We start from the raw sequence: 15,045 nt of genomic DNA, 5'->3' as shown, positions 1-15,045 counted from the left end.
GCGTGTACATAATGTATATACATATACAGTATATAGCCTTTCTTTTAGGGAACTATGTGGCCTATTCCTATAAAACAGCCCCAGATTAAAAGCATGCAAACATATGCAGACAACAGTGTCCACTTACTTTTGGCCATACAGTGTGTAGGTACATGTGTATACGCAAACACAGTTAAAGAAACATAATAAACACATAGAAAGAATATGAGAAAATGTGAACGGACCGGATGAGTGCATTTGTTGTCGCTCATAAAAAAAAAAAGTAAGCACTGATTTTGTTGTTGTGTACGAGAGTTCGTGCACGTGTCTTCCTCTGTCTCACTCTGACATTGTCCAGGGCTCATCAGGAGTCAGCCCCGGACTGTCGTGACTTGCAGGCCGTTGCCATGGCAGTGGAAGGTGACGACCACAGAGATCTCCCTGTGCTGCCTGCTGCAGCTGGTGATGGGGAAGGTAGCCTGACTGGCCTTGCAGCATCTACAACTACAGTATACACCTCATTCACTCCACACGCTCACCTGCTCATCAGTCTGTGTGGAATCAGCCTTAAACTTTGACATGTAATGCTGCAAACGATGAGGACAGATATTCGTAGATAAAAGACATCACACTGACGAGAAAGTGCTTGTAAATCACATAAATCACCATCAACTCTCTCTTTCGTGTTGCACATTGGCTTAAATGACTAAGCAGCCTCCAGTCCAGGCCCCATCAAAAAAAAAAAAAAAAAGGCGTGCATGTGGCGGAGCTGACGAATTAGGCGGAGGAAAAAAGACCAAGTAGTGAGGGAGCATCAGAAGGAAAGAGACAAGAGTCTGTGCGAAGTGACTGCTCCTGCCCCCACTATTTCATCCTCTTTTACAAGCTGCACTGCCTCCCCTGGCCTGATAAATATTTGATAGGCATTTGCTGCTTCATCTGCATGCTTTACAACTTGAGTCCGTACAACCGCAACAGCGGTAGAGTCAGCCCCTCTTTCACCCACGCTCCCTGTTCTCCCAGAGGTTCCTCTGGATTTTCTCAGAAGAGAGCACGGGAAGGAAAAAAGGCTTATGAGCGAAAGGGTATTTCCTGTTTGTACATGCAGAAGTCTGCTGTGCTCCTGCACCCATGCAGGGGAGCTTTGTTTGATCTAAGTTGCTGTCAGTGGGAAGGTGATCAGGGCTCAATAAAAAAAGTTTACAGTGTCATTGAAACGGTGTGTTTTTGATGAAAATCTACAATCAAACACACTGGAGGGGCTCTGGAAAAGATTATCAGTAGCTATTCCTCACAAGTGTGCGTTTTATGCATCATGGTGTGCAGTTTACAGTCATGAGAGCATCCTCTGGCATTAATAAACACTTCAGTTTCAACCACAGATCTCCATCTGCGATGTCAACAACATCAAAGCTCTATAAGTGGAATATATTTTTATAGTTTGGATGCTGTGCAGCTGCTGGAAGCGCAGTAAGAATGTTTGAATCTATAGTTACTGAATAGAGCTTGATGTGGTGATGGAAACAGCTCCTCATTTTTCTTCCTCTGACAGTTCACCTTCAATTAGCCAGTAGGGTATCCGATAGGTACAGAAAGTGATGCAGAAACAGATGAAGAACAATGATGGAGAAAATGATGAAAAAGATGTGATTTTTTTCCAGCTCCTTTTCCCATTTTATCTTTGATTTTTAATGTTAAGTAGTTCAAGTCAAATCAGTACATTTTGTGGCGGCGTAATAGAAACAGGCCATCAACACTCAAAGCAGTGAGATATTATAAGGTTGAAAATAATGATTCTGTTAAATGTCAACGCTCTGACTGCCAGATCAACTGCAGTCGCCTGATGAAGATTATGATAAAAGCTGCTGAAAGCTGTAACAATGTTAATTTCCCATGGTACAGTTTGCCAAAGGAAGGACAGTTTATCAACTAATACTGGTGGAAAAAAATACCTACTTTGTCTGCACGTGTCAGCACAATGTCCCAAATAACTGGTCTGGGTGTGTACAGCGTACTAATATCCGACCAAATGCTGGCAAGAAACATGGTTCTTTATCTATAGACATGTTTTTTCCTTGTTAATGGTCGTTAAATGTGCAAACTGAAGCCTTTCCCAGCACACACTTGGCAAGCGCCCGAGTAAATGCTGGATAGTCAGCCAGTCTCAAATACAAATAGACAAACACATTCATGCTGAAATTCACTCCAGCGGGCAACTCGGAGCATCTGTGTCACCAAACACTCAGGTTTTATAACTGCTGAGAGGAAAACTCAGTTACAGAGGGGGCCCAGCGCTGGTCCTATTACTGTGCAGCTACAGTACTAATCACTGAGCCACTCTGCCATCTACAGAGAGAAAACTAATCAGCCATGATGTCTGGGGACATATGGGAGAAGTATTGATTTGTGCTAGTGAATTGGAGTCAAAAAAGACCTGCTGCCAGTTCTGCCTGCATGCTGTTCTGTGCTGCTGCTAACTCTCACTGTTGGCCTGGGAAGAGAGCACCAAGGTGTCGCCTCCTAAACAAGCATTAGTTCATTACAGTCTCCAACAACTGTTTATACAGATAACACCCAGCTGTAAGTACTGCTTAAAGCAATCCAACAGTCCATGTCTAATGCAACAGCAGGTGAGGCTTAATTAAATCATATAATTAATCCAATTACAGCCTTATCACGCTATCTCTGTTTGACAACAATACTGCACAGGTGGGTTGTAATTAGAGACCAGATGTTTCCACAGGCAGTCTGAGCGGTTTTGTTGAAGTGTCCGAAAATAAGTGCATTGTGATGATGTCAATGGAGCCAGATGACACTGAGGTCACAGGACACTGTATGTAAGGGAGCTGAGGGAAACGTGCTATGAAGTTTCTTTTTAAATCAGTCTTCTCAAACTCATGTCGTTAACAACTTCAGTGACATGCTGTGTGACAGTTATGAGCAGCAGGTGGCGTAATATTGTGTTCTCCTCAATCATGTACAGCTCCTACTGTAAATAACTTAATCACAACCACTACTGAAGGCATCAGGGACTCTCTCTGTGTGTGTGTGTGTGTGTGTGTGTGTGTGTGTGTGTGTGTGTGTGTGTGTGTGTGTGTGCTTGAGGGAGCCTTCATCAATTGTCTTGTACTATGTAAGTGATGTAAGCGTGAACAGACAGGTGTGAAATCAGCTTGTCAGGGGAGAGAAGAGAATCTCCAGCAAATATAGGTGATAAAACTTACACATGCCTACACAACCTCACACCCAGATGTCACACACACAAACATCTTTGTCTGACTGAATGCTAGGTTTGCTTTCATACAATATCTACCATCACAGAGGATGAATTGTTTAGAGTATTGACACGGACAGCAGTATGTCACTTTACAGTTGAATGAATTAAATGTTTAGTCTTTGCTGCCCTCTAGAGGTGATCCTCTCACGCCTCCAGCTAGGTCCACGGTTCCTTAGTTTTCTTCTTATTTTACATTACTTCTCTATCTCTTTTTTATGTTCATTATATATATCTTTGTTTTATGTGAAGCACATGTATGTGATTTCTTTGTTGTGAAGTACTTCGAGCTGTAATTCTTGTATGCAAGGTGCCATACAAAGAAAATTTATTATTAGTAGTATTGTTAATAATACAGAGAAATCATGGAACTGCTCTGTGCAGACAGCACTTATTGGAATTTGGTGAGATACTGATTCATATCCCTGTAAAGTTTCACACAGAAATATATGAGGCCACAGAGTTACCAATTCAGTGTCAGCAGTCTACTCCCAAAAAGTTGATTTAATTATTCTAATGTGCAGCAGAATTGTCCCTTTACATTTCCTTGTGTGCTCCTGAGCAATAATTGATAAAAGGACTAACCGAAAAATGGCCCAATTTCTATTGCATAATTTTTATTAACATTACCACAGATAAATCTTGACATTGTCTATGGGGCGTTTCTGCGTGTTCAACCAATGGCGATATTTCCGACAGCACCGAAAGGAAGCATTGTTATAACCATTCATGACGACGGAGGATCTGAACGCATCAGCTGGCTTTGTGCTCTGTGCGACAGCTAGCTAGCTAAGTTACATAACTTACACGTTGTTATTAAGGTAACGTTCAACATTTTAAGTTTGACAGTCTTTGTGTCTTTTATCGAGTCGTTTATGGTGCTTCAGGGTTGCGGTCTGCCTGACATAGAAGTGCTTAGTTAACGTTAAACTGACACTTTGTCGCACCGGTTACCTTTGCTGGTGCTAGCCAGGCAATGCTACTAACTGCCAGCTAACGTGAGCTAATGGTTAGTTGCTAGCAAGGATATGTTTTTAAAGGCATTCTTAGTTTTGACAAGACGTTAAACCCGAAGAGAGCGGGATAACACAGCGCTTGTTTCTCGTATGATCATGATTCCAAGTAATGTACGAGTGCAGCTCAGTTAACCTTAATTTGGTTTCCTGCCAGTCATTCCTACGTTTGTTATTATTACGAAGCTAACACATGATGTAAGATGAGTGGATTACTCAGCAACAAGTCAGACGAGTTGCTTTCATTTTCTAGAAATTTACTTTAGATAACGATCTCCTGTTTGTTTCGACTCTGAGGGCACTGATCTGTAAGCAGAAACATGTGTACGTATATGAAGTTATTGTTTAATGGCAGCACTCACAATGTTTGCTTTTTGCCGTTTCAGAGACAGCATCTTGCAGGATCGCCACATGGATTCTCCTCGGCAATGCAAGAAGGCTAACATGAGTCGAGAGCCAAAGCGCAGCCAGAATCAGTCCAGCACTGCTCCTCAGAAAGACGCCTATGCCAGGCTTCTCAGCCAGCACAGCAGCAGCAAGTTCAGTCTCTATCTAGAACAATATGCAAAGGATGTGTCATTTCAGGGGGAAGGACAAGGACCAAGCACGCTGCTCAAAGCCCAGAGCGACAGGCTGAACATACCACAGCGTAAAAAAGACCAAGTGTTCAATGACTTCTCTGATTCAAGTGACTTCTCCCCCTCTTCCATGAAAAGTAAAGGAGAGGAGAGTTCACTGTCTCTGTACATGGAGAAACTAAGCACCCGCAGTGCTCAGCAGGACTGCGAAAGGAAGCAGGGTGTGTCTGACAGGCAGCGACGGGGACAAAGAAGGGACACCGCCACCAGCCACGATGGAGACATCGAGTCTGGCGAGGAACTCATCTCTTTAAAACCCAGCGATTCAAAGAAACACCAGAAGCAGCAGAAGAAAAACAAAGACTTTAAAGACACGGACTCATTTGTTGGACGTCCCCAGTCCCCAAAGAAAGCCAACAAAAGTGGACAGGAGCGAGAGAAGATGACAAAGTCGAAGAAAAAGAACCAGCCAAAGCACCCGGACGAGGAGAAAAGCAGAGAGGAGACATTCGGACATGAGGCTGACACTCAGTCGTCAAGGCCCAAGTCCCCTCATGGAAAAGACAAAACACTGCAGCAGCCCAGAGGTAGGTTCGTTTTTTTGGATGTTAATTCTCAGCAGGTGTTGAGATCATGTGGTTTTTATACTTTTGATGATTCATGATGGATTAAATCAAAGAATGAAATCATTTTCAGCTGCAAGTACCAATTCTCCTGCCGACAAGAGCAAGAACAAAGGAGGGAGAAGGTCAAAGAAGCAAGTGTTTGAGTTGTACATGATGTCTGAGGAGGTTTCCAAAGGCCTGAAAAGAGGAGAACTCATTCAGGTACAAACCAAGAGTTACTGCATGAAATCTGTATTGAGGATGGAGGATTGTTGATTCTGTATGCACACAAACCATGTTTAAATACCACATACGTATACTTGCTATGCCACCTTGTTCAAGACCAAGTTCCTCAGCCAGACCTTGAACTAAGTGGCACCAGGAAAAGTAACATGTATAATGATCGCAGCAGTCATTCACACTTGATATTGATTTCTGAATTGTACATGTGTTCTCTGCAGGGACAATTACGGATCAACCCAAAGAAATACCATGAAGCTTTCATCCCATCACCTGTAAGTTCGACCCAGAAAAGACTGGACACATTGTTTTCTGTTCATTGGGTTAAAAAAAAAAAAAGCACCTTAAAGCTAGCTTGCTAAGCTAGGTATGCAGTGTAATCAGTGTAAGTGGGCACATTTTATGAGCTTGTACTCTGACTTTTGTTGTAAACAGTCTGTTTTTATGTTTGCAGGATGACACACGGGACATATTTCTGGATGGGATTGTAGCTCGCAACAGAGCACTGAATGGAGACATAGTGGTGGTGCAAATCCTCCCTCGGGAGCAGTGGAAGGTAGACTACACTTAACTATGTGTCTGGTATACTTTTAGTTTGTAAGCCCCACAGGACAGCAAAAAAAAAAAAAAAGCCATCAGTGGTTCATGTGTCTGCAGATGATGAACTTCTGTGTCTCTCTAGGTTGTGAGGTCAGATACTGACTGTGAGGGCGCCAGTGAGTCAGAGAGCCAGAGAGACAACATGGTGCAAACAGCGCTGAAGAAGACGGCGCACGTCCCCAGTCCTGATGTGATTGTGGAAGACCAGTACAGCGACCAGGATGAGCTCATCAGAGCAGTTCACAGTACCTCCCTCACTGACACAGGTACTGAGATGGAGTTATGATGGCAGCAGCGACTGCAAATCACAAATATGGGAGCTGCGGTGTCAAGTCATAATAATTCAGCTGGTGTTTGTTTGTAAGCTGTATTTGGAAGTTTATTCACCCATCTGAAGAGAGTATCAATGCAGAAAAGCAAAACAGTTGTACAGTAGTTCAGCTAATACATCTTAATTTGTCTTTTCATCTGATGGAAATAGGGGAACCTCTGGAGGACTCTTCGACCCCACAATCCAATGGGGAACTACTCCAAAAGACAGCTAAAGTGAGCTTCCTGTATATCTGTTGTGCTGTATTTGCTGTACCTCTAACTCGTTCTCTTGTGTGCAGGATGTTAAAAAATGCACTCAGGCCTTAGATTTCAAAGTCATCTCAGCACCTCCTGTATCATTTCTCTGTCAGGTGGTGTACATTGTTGAAAAGAAACACTCACGAGCTGCCACTGGCTTCCTGAGATTCCTTCCTGATAAGCCTTTTGCCATGTTTTCCCCTGTGGACCACCGGGTTCCACGAATTAATGTTCCCCTTGCTGACTGTCCCGAAGACTTTACCTTCCGCCCGAGCGACTACACCAACACCTTGTTTATATGTCGCATCACCAACTGGGCAGCCGACAGCAACTTTGCAGAAGGGTGAGTGTTACATTCAGAGCGTTACGCAGGGAAGCTTTTCAAGCCTGTGAGAACCAACCTGACTCTCCTCATGTTTCCTCCAGCCAACTGGCTAAGACTCTGGGTCAAGCTGGAGAAATCGAGCCAGAGACGGAGGGCATCCTGACAGAGTACGACATTGATTTTTCTGAGTTCTCAGATGAAGTGTTAGACTGCCTCCCCAAGAACCTGCCCTGGACCATCCCACCGGAGGAGATGGGAAAGAGGAGAGACCTGAGGTAGAACGGTGAAGTCCATACATGCTTATGTTGTTCTGCATTCTTTCCTGTGTTTTTGTAAACATGTTCTTTGAGTGGGAAACGTGTTACATGTGCCACATCCAGCTTTGGCTCACAGAAGGAGAGATGGGAGCTCTGAAGACCCACACTGACCACTATAATAAGACCACTGATCATGTCAATGGCAGCAAACAGGCGTACTATATAAAATCTTACTTTCAGTCACTCATCTGGTTTACTAAGCACTGTTTTCATCACATGTAGGAAAGAGTGTATCTTCACTATCGACCCTGCGACCGCCAGAGACCTGGATGATGCTCTGTCCTGTAAACAACTCCCCGATGGTAAACTACCTTCACTGTGGAGCTTGTTGATGATGATTATGATGAATTCTGACTATTGATATAGATGCTGTTTTTGCCCCGGGATGGGAGGTCAAAGACTGTCTTTTATAACACAGGTAACTTCGAGCTGGGAGTCCACATTGCTGATGTGAGTTATTTTGTGGAGGAGGGCAACACTCTGGATGCCGTAGCCAGCCAAAGAGCAACTAGTGTGTACATGGTTCAAAAGGTGAGAGGTTAAAATAATGAGCTACTTCACGTGGTATCAGAGTTGAACTTAATAGATCTGACAAGATTGTCTTGCATTAAATGACTTTTTGGATGCTTTCTCTCTGCCCAGGTGATCCCCATGTTGCCTCGGCTGCTGTGTGAGGAGCTGTGCAGTCTGAATCCTCTCACCGACAGACTCACTTTCTCTGTCATTTGGAAAATCACACCGGAGGGGAAGGTATGACCATTCAAAAGTCATGCAACTGTCAGAGTAAAGGGTCTAATGGCGCATTGTTTAAGCTGAATTGTCCGCACACGGTGGTGGTGATCGTAGTGATGGCGTTTGTTGGGGGTGTTTTCTGTTTTTCCGTTCCCTGATTCATCACATTGGTTCCTCTTCACCTGCCCATCCTCCAGATCCTGAGTGAGTGGTTCGGCCGCTCCGTCATCCGCTCCTGCGTTAAGTTGAGTTATGACCATGCCCAGAGCCTGATCGAGGCCCCAGAAAAGATGTTCTCTGCTGAGGAGCTGCCCCCTGTGGACCCTGAGCACCCCATCGATGAGATCCATCAAGCCGTGCTCAACCTGCACTCCATTGCCAAGAACCTCCGGGCTCAGCGCTTCTCAGGAGGAGCCCTCAGACTGGACCAGGTTAGTCCTGGTTGCCATGTGTTTGTCTTTTCTGTATGATGAACAATGAAGCATAACAGAAATGTCTCAGAGGGCGAATCATGCTGCAAACCTCTTGACCCAACTGCATATTCAGTTTTGTAGTCTCTATAATCTGTGTAGTCGTTAAGAAGTAGGACATGGTAGATTGTGTGCAGCTGCTGATCATAGCTTCAGCACTCCACCCATGTCCCCTTTAATTCAAAATGAAAGTTCATCATGGAAGAGTTAGCTGGAAGAGATTTAACAAGATTATTTGAGATGGTTAGCATGATCTAAGGCAGCAGCATTCATTCATTATTGTATAGAAACTAGAACCAGATTGTTTGATTCATCATCTTGCTGACATTGTTTTCTGTACATGTCTTGTTTGTTTTGTTTGTTTCAGTTGAAACTGTCTTTCACCCTGGACAAAGAGACCATGATGCCTCAGGGCTGCTATGTTTACCAGTACAGAGACAGTAACAAGTGCGTAACAAAATCCCCTCATGCGTGTCTGTGTCTGTATCCTGTCTGTTTCTCTTCCAAATTAAAATAATATTCATGAAGTAACACTTAACTTAACTTTTGGGGAAACGCATTTCTGAATCATTTTGAGCTCTCCCCGCTGGCCATTTAACTTCCATCCATAACTGTGTTTTGCAGGTTGGTGGAGGAGTTCATGTTACTGGCTAACATTGCCACGGCCCACCACATCCACCGCAGATTCCCTGAGCTGGCCCTGCTCAGGCGCCATCCTCCACCGAAGGCCAAAATGGTGGATGAGCTTCAGGAGCTCTGCGACCAGCTGGGAATTGACATCGATCTGTCCTCTGCAGGAGCGCTGCACGTCAGTAGCCCAGTTTCTAAGATCTCAGAAAAATAGTGAATGCACAAGGTTTAGATTTTCCGTAAGATTTCAAATTTACAGCATTTCAAGTATTTAATTTCTTGCTTTTACGTGTTTTTATTTGTTTGTGTTTTCGCTTTTCCAACATGCAGAAGAGTCTCAATACTGCCCTTGGTGATGATGAGTATTCCACCGCCAGAAAAGAAGTCCTCACCCACATGTGCTCCAGACCGATGCAGGTTAGAGCCCAGCAGCCACAGCTGGAGAATAACAGTTTCTTCAAAAAGAGGACAATAAGGCACCCACATGTAGCAGGACATGTGTCGTGTGTTCATGTCATGCAGTAGTTGTTAGCATGAAAGAAAAAAACATGTCAACCTGAAACCTTTGCAGTGATATTTCTGAATTGAATCTGGGTTATTGTTTGTTTGTTTTTTTTCCCAGATGGCGATGTACTTCTGTACAGGTGCACTCAAGCAGGAGCAGTTTTTCAAGCACTACGCCCTCAACGTTCCTCTCTACACTCACTTCACGTCGCCCATCAGACGCTACGCTGACATCATTGTCCACCGCCTGCTGGCTTCCTCACTGAGTGCGTACCTTGTCTGCTCAAGTCTCTCTTGGACACACAAAAACTAACACACACATTTAATGGTGGAACGCTGTGTTTGTGTCGCACAGTGCTGTAGTGTTGCAGGGCCTGTGTAGTTGATGTAGAAGAGGAACGCGGAAAAGAACAAAGCCGCCTCAGATCTCACACTGAGTTGATGTGTTGTTTGGGTGGTTGACTTGGCCATTGTTTCTGCGCTTCCTGCGTCTGTCTGCTCGTGTCTGTGTGATTTTTATGACGTCACGCCGGCGACAGCTGTGGCCCAGAAGCATTAAGTTTTCAGGTTTTCTGTCCGTCCCATTCTCATAAATGCAATGCACGTTCCAAAGTCTTCACTACATATATTATATGAGTCTGGACAGTCATGGATATAAACTGCAACTTGACTCTTTGGCAGAGGCAAACAACTCCGAGGCAGTACTTCTGTTTTTTCAGTTTGTTTTTTTCTCATACGTGTCTGTCCATTAAATGTCTGCATGCAGACTGCGGGCCTAATTTGGGGCTGTCGACAGAAGAAGTCCAGAAACAGGCCTCACACTGCAATGACAAGAAGACTTTGTCGAAGAGAGTCCAGGAGCTCAGCTCTGAGCTCTTCTTTGGAGTGTTTGTAAAGGTGAGTAGCCAAGTCTCGACATCAAGTGGGACTTAAGGGACAAGACTAACGTTAAGGAACAATAAGGATACTGGTAGTATACAAAAGTCTTTTTGGGTCTGCTCCACAGGACTGTGGTCCTCTGGACTCTGAGGCCATGGTGATGGGGGTGCTGGATCAGTCCTTTGACGTGCTGGTTCTCAGATACGGAGTGCAGAAACGCATCTACTGCAAGGTCAGTTCCAGTACGCTCCGTTTACAGAGAACTGTTTGAATTTCTGTTTGATTTAGTGTTTTCACATATGTTCAGAAAAGCTTGTGAGTCTTATGGGTTTTTTTTTTTTTTTTGCTATTTTATTATCCAGGCGACATAACCAGAGCTATTTTTTAAACTGTGTAGATGGCTTTCAATTTTGTCATTTATCTTACACACTCACACTATTATTTACCCAGAAGAAGCTTATTCAGGGGAGAGAAATGATTCAGTGCAGAGACTGATGATGTGACAGTACAAAACAAAACTGTCCAACTAGTCAACGTCCCAGTTGCAGCTTGAAACCATTTGTTTGCACCTTCAGTTTGTTGCAGGCCTGGACTCCTTCCACCATCGTAAGGTGGGGAAGAAATCCGAGCTGACTCTGGTCTGGACACCAGAGGACCCAAAGAAACCTCCATTAGAGCAGGTAAGAACCACTGACACTGAAAATGCTTTAGTTATGGTTTGGCCTGCCAAAGTAGAAGAATTAGAATATTCCGTAACAGCAATAGAGAAGCTAATTTCAGGTTTCATGGTTTTATAGTTCTTCAGTGGGTGATTATAGATTTTGAAGGAAGGTGTAACATTGATATGTGATAGTTATGGGACACAGAGAAACACCAAGCCACTCATAATTTTAATAAAAGAGTTGGAGCAGCCAGCTGGGCTTAGGATGGTTAGAAATCACCTGTTGTTTCTGCTTCCAGGTGATCTCAATCTTCACGCTGGTGGAGGTGCAGCTCAAAGCGGACCCTGCACCCATGAAATACAGCGCAGTGCTCAAGAGGCCCGAGGAAGGCAAATCCTAAACACTCCAGCGCTCCGCAGAATACTCAAACACTTGCACATTTTCTGTTGATTGGTAGAAATGACATGTAGCTCTGAAGCAGTGTTACTGTGGAGGTTAACAGTCAGGTCAGAGTCAGATTTCAATGGATTCCCACCGAGGTTCAGTCTGAACTTGAAGGCCCATTCCGGTGTTTTTTAATGTTTGCTCACTTTCTGCAAATAACCCACACACATGCACATGACTGCTGCCCACTTTCCAAGGCGTCTTATCGTCTTTCTTATTTTTGAATTGGCTGTGAAAAGGACTTTGCTTCTATCTTTGGTTCCCATTCTTTTCCGTAATATATGGAAGTCAACATTTAAAGACATGCAGCATGTATACATGCCAGGCATAATGAAGTCACTAATGGGCAGACAGACAGCATTTTTATTTAGTTCTGTTAGGATTTGAGATTGAACCGTGGCTCTGATCTGACTGTGAAAGAACCAATACAGCAGTGAGTTTTATTTTGCTGTTGATTTATTAACCCAGTGAGGACCGCTTCAATGTGATGTACCTCTTGTACACAGCCTAATGTGTGAAGGATGAATTTGAACTATTTTTCAGTGGTTTCCTGAGTGTAGAATGACGGGAGACCTGTGTTAATTTTTGCAAAGCAAAAGAAGAAAACCACGCTGCTGAAGTTTGCTTGTTTTTGCTGTCGGCTGGCTGTGGTGGCTGTAATGTGAGTAACAGAGTGAGGATACGTGGATCAAGCTGTAGAAATGTAGCAGGAATAGGAAAGTCGAACAGGTGTATTAACACAATAACAGCTACCACATGCCACTTTTACATTGCTGTGTGCACTGTATTTTTAGTGTTTTATGCAGGAAGAGTTTTCAGATTGCTCTGGGGTGTGAATGAAGGGGCTGAGGGGCCTCGTCAGGTCAGCTGACAGGACTTTTCATTTGGATTGAACATATTCTTCTAGTATAACATCAGGTAGATTTACTGTGTTTATTGTGCCAGTCAGGCCGAAGTTGAATAGTTTGTCAACTCATTTTTATTGTTTTTAACAGAAGACATGGGGATGACTTGAATGTGACTTGCTGCTGAAAATGGTCGGTGGCCTTGAATTCTTAACGTTTTTTATGTTGGTCCATGTGCTTTGGAGTGCTTCCAGCTGTTGTTTTTTTATGCTCAGACTTGATTTGTTTAGCACAGATACAGTACTTTATGGACCTCATTAACATCAACTGTGAATTTCAGCCTTAATTTACTCAAGTGCAGATACAGCTACATTACAGTGCAGCTGCACATTTTTAAAAAAAAAAAAGCTCGTGGGCCGATTTTGCTTTAACTGAGTCAACGTGCATCTCTGTAGTTGTCACTCATTCGGATTCTTCTTGAGCAGTGCCATGTAACGTCATACAAATTAGCTGCCATGTCTTGCACAGTTTTGTCTCATTCTTGCATATCAAATCTCAGTTTTTTGACAGACCACTACCTAATGTTTTTATAACTTATTTTTCTTCAGACAACCGGACAGTCTCTGACATGAGCTTGAAATGTATTTTAAACCAGCAACTTAACTGCTCGTGTGGATGTGTTTCTGTGCCTGGGGTTGAAAAAATGTCTCTCACATTTGTAAACCTGAGAATGCAGTGCGAAGTCTAAAAACTCTTGTGCAATTCTTTGTGTCTTTTCCAAAGTTATATTGTAACATGTAACTTTGATTGTGGTCAGTATTGAAAGTGCATTTGTACTCTGCTAAACCACCATACAGAGTAATAGATGGTGGTCTTTGTCTCTAGGTAAATAAATACGGACATTAAATCCACTGGAGAAAAACGTGACTCAAACTGTGTGAACTACATTTTTGGAGGTGATGGGCATCTTTGAGGAGGGAAATGGAGATTATACGCAAACACAACTTGGTGGCTAAACCCTGCAGTGCGACCCGCAGGTGACCCCTAATTCATTACACTGTGACACAGCCCTCCCCTGTTGAGGTTATGCTGCTAATAGACAGATTATTTTTGTCTTCTTTATTACCAGGAAGTGCTTGTAATTAATCTACTGTAAAACCACTGCACCTGCAAAGATGATTAGATAAATAGTTATGTCACAGTTGATGATGGTGCCTTCATAATATACAGGTTTTGTAGGTTCCACACCCACTCAGACAGCATTAACACTTGTTTCTGCTGCCCCCAAGTGGCCAAAAAAATCAGTTGGCTAATGTTAGCAACAATGAGCTGCTGGTCATACTAGACCACGTAAGTTTGTAGCAGGAAAACATCAGAGTGCAATGAGTTCAGCAAAGTTGCTTTTTTGATTATTAATGTGACAAATTCAACTTTTAATTTGTAAAGAAGAAGAAAGTGTTCTGTTTTTTTTTTCTTTCAAATATTGCACAGTATCCCTTTAACATACTGCTGTTACCATCTTGTGACGTCAACTCCTCTGGTTTGATAACGTCTCAAAGGATGTCAAAGATCAGGCTGACGAGTTGAAACAGGAAGCTAATCTTTGTATCTGACACTGTAAACAGACGTGCATTAAGATAACGTCACCGCATTTAGTCACTACAGGCAGTGCTGAACTGACCTGCCTTTGGAACATTTTGATTTTTCTCTTTGACTGTCTTGCAGAGAAATTCTTATCCAAGCTGAACACACTGACTCCAGTCAATAACCAGCAGTGACTCCCATCTCAGCGCTGTTTTGACTTTAAACCCACGTAATAACTTCAATTTTACAGTAATGCAATTAACTCACTTGACGATCAGTGAGGTTTCCCTTCAGGTTTGAAGTACGACTGCTAATCATTGCAGATTATAGAAATCCATTACAGTTCGTTACCGGCAGTGGAAGAGCTGACTTCTCCACAACCACAGAATCCCTGCAGTATTTCTATTTATTATGCATAAAATGATTTAAATGATAGCAGCCACACACAATCTCAAGTGAGAGGAATCTGGTCCTCCTTCAGTTCAAAAGATTCAATAATTAATCTCAAATTTACATCTTTATTGCAGTGACAGTCTGTGAGATGCCCAGCAGTGTCTGATTTGCACAACCAGGGTTCAAAGGCTGCCTATAAATTCATTATGACGTTCACTGTATGACCATGGTCGATCTACAATAAGGCCATTTATATGAGGAGTTGTTTGATATCAGATTAAAATAAATTAAAATGCTGCGATTGCAGAATTGTGTTTGGACAACATGACTGGGAGTGATTGGTCATATCAGGCTGCCTCAGAAGATTTCTTTATCAAAAACACCAACAAAAAAAATGGGAT

General features: G+C 43.1%; 1 protein-coding gene across 1 annotated transcript; it reads left to right on the top strand.

Annotated features, from left to right (window-relative positions):
- The first annotated feature begins 3,969 nt into the window (after positions 1–3,969).
- dis3l2 (DIS3 like 3'-5' exoribonuclease 2) lies at positions 3,970–13,594 on the top strand. Its single transcript, XM_076745279.1, has 21 exons — positions 3,970–4,074; positions 4,653–5,431; positions 5,541–5,671; positions 5,911–5,964; positions 6,144–6,245; positions 6,372–6,555; positions 6,771–6,835; positions 6,973–7,202; positions 7,286–7,459; positions 7,724–7,803; positions 7,920–8,032; positions 8,144–8,251; positions 8,431–8,664; positions 9,071–9,150; positions 9,328–9,511; positions 9,664–9,750; positions 9,956–10,103; positions 10,604–10,734; positions 10,844–10,948; positions 11,292–11,396; positions 11,677–13,594. The coding sequence occupies exons 2-21, from the start codon at positions 4,678–4,680 to the stop codon at positions 11,776–11,778; spliced, it is 3,171 nt and encodes a 1,056-aa protein (XP_076601394.1). The 5' UTR covers positions 3,970–4,074; positions 4,653–4,677; the 3' UTR covers positions 11,779–13,594.
- The last annotated feature ends 1,451 nt before the right edge of the window (positions 13,595–15,045 follow it).

The sequence above is a fragment of the Chaetodon auriga genome, chromosome 12 (genome assembly GCF_051107435.1).
Source record: "Chaetodon auriga isolate fChaAug3 chromosome 12, fChaAug3.hap1, whole genome shotgun sequence".
NCBI classification, from domain to species: Eukaryota; Metazoa; Chordata; class Actinopteri; order Chaetodontiformes; family Chaetodontidae; genus Chaetodon; species Chaetodon auriga.
The sequence above is the reverse complement of the archived record's forward strand: the minus strand, read 5'-3'. Positions and strand labels throughout refer to the sequence as shown.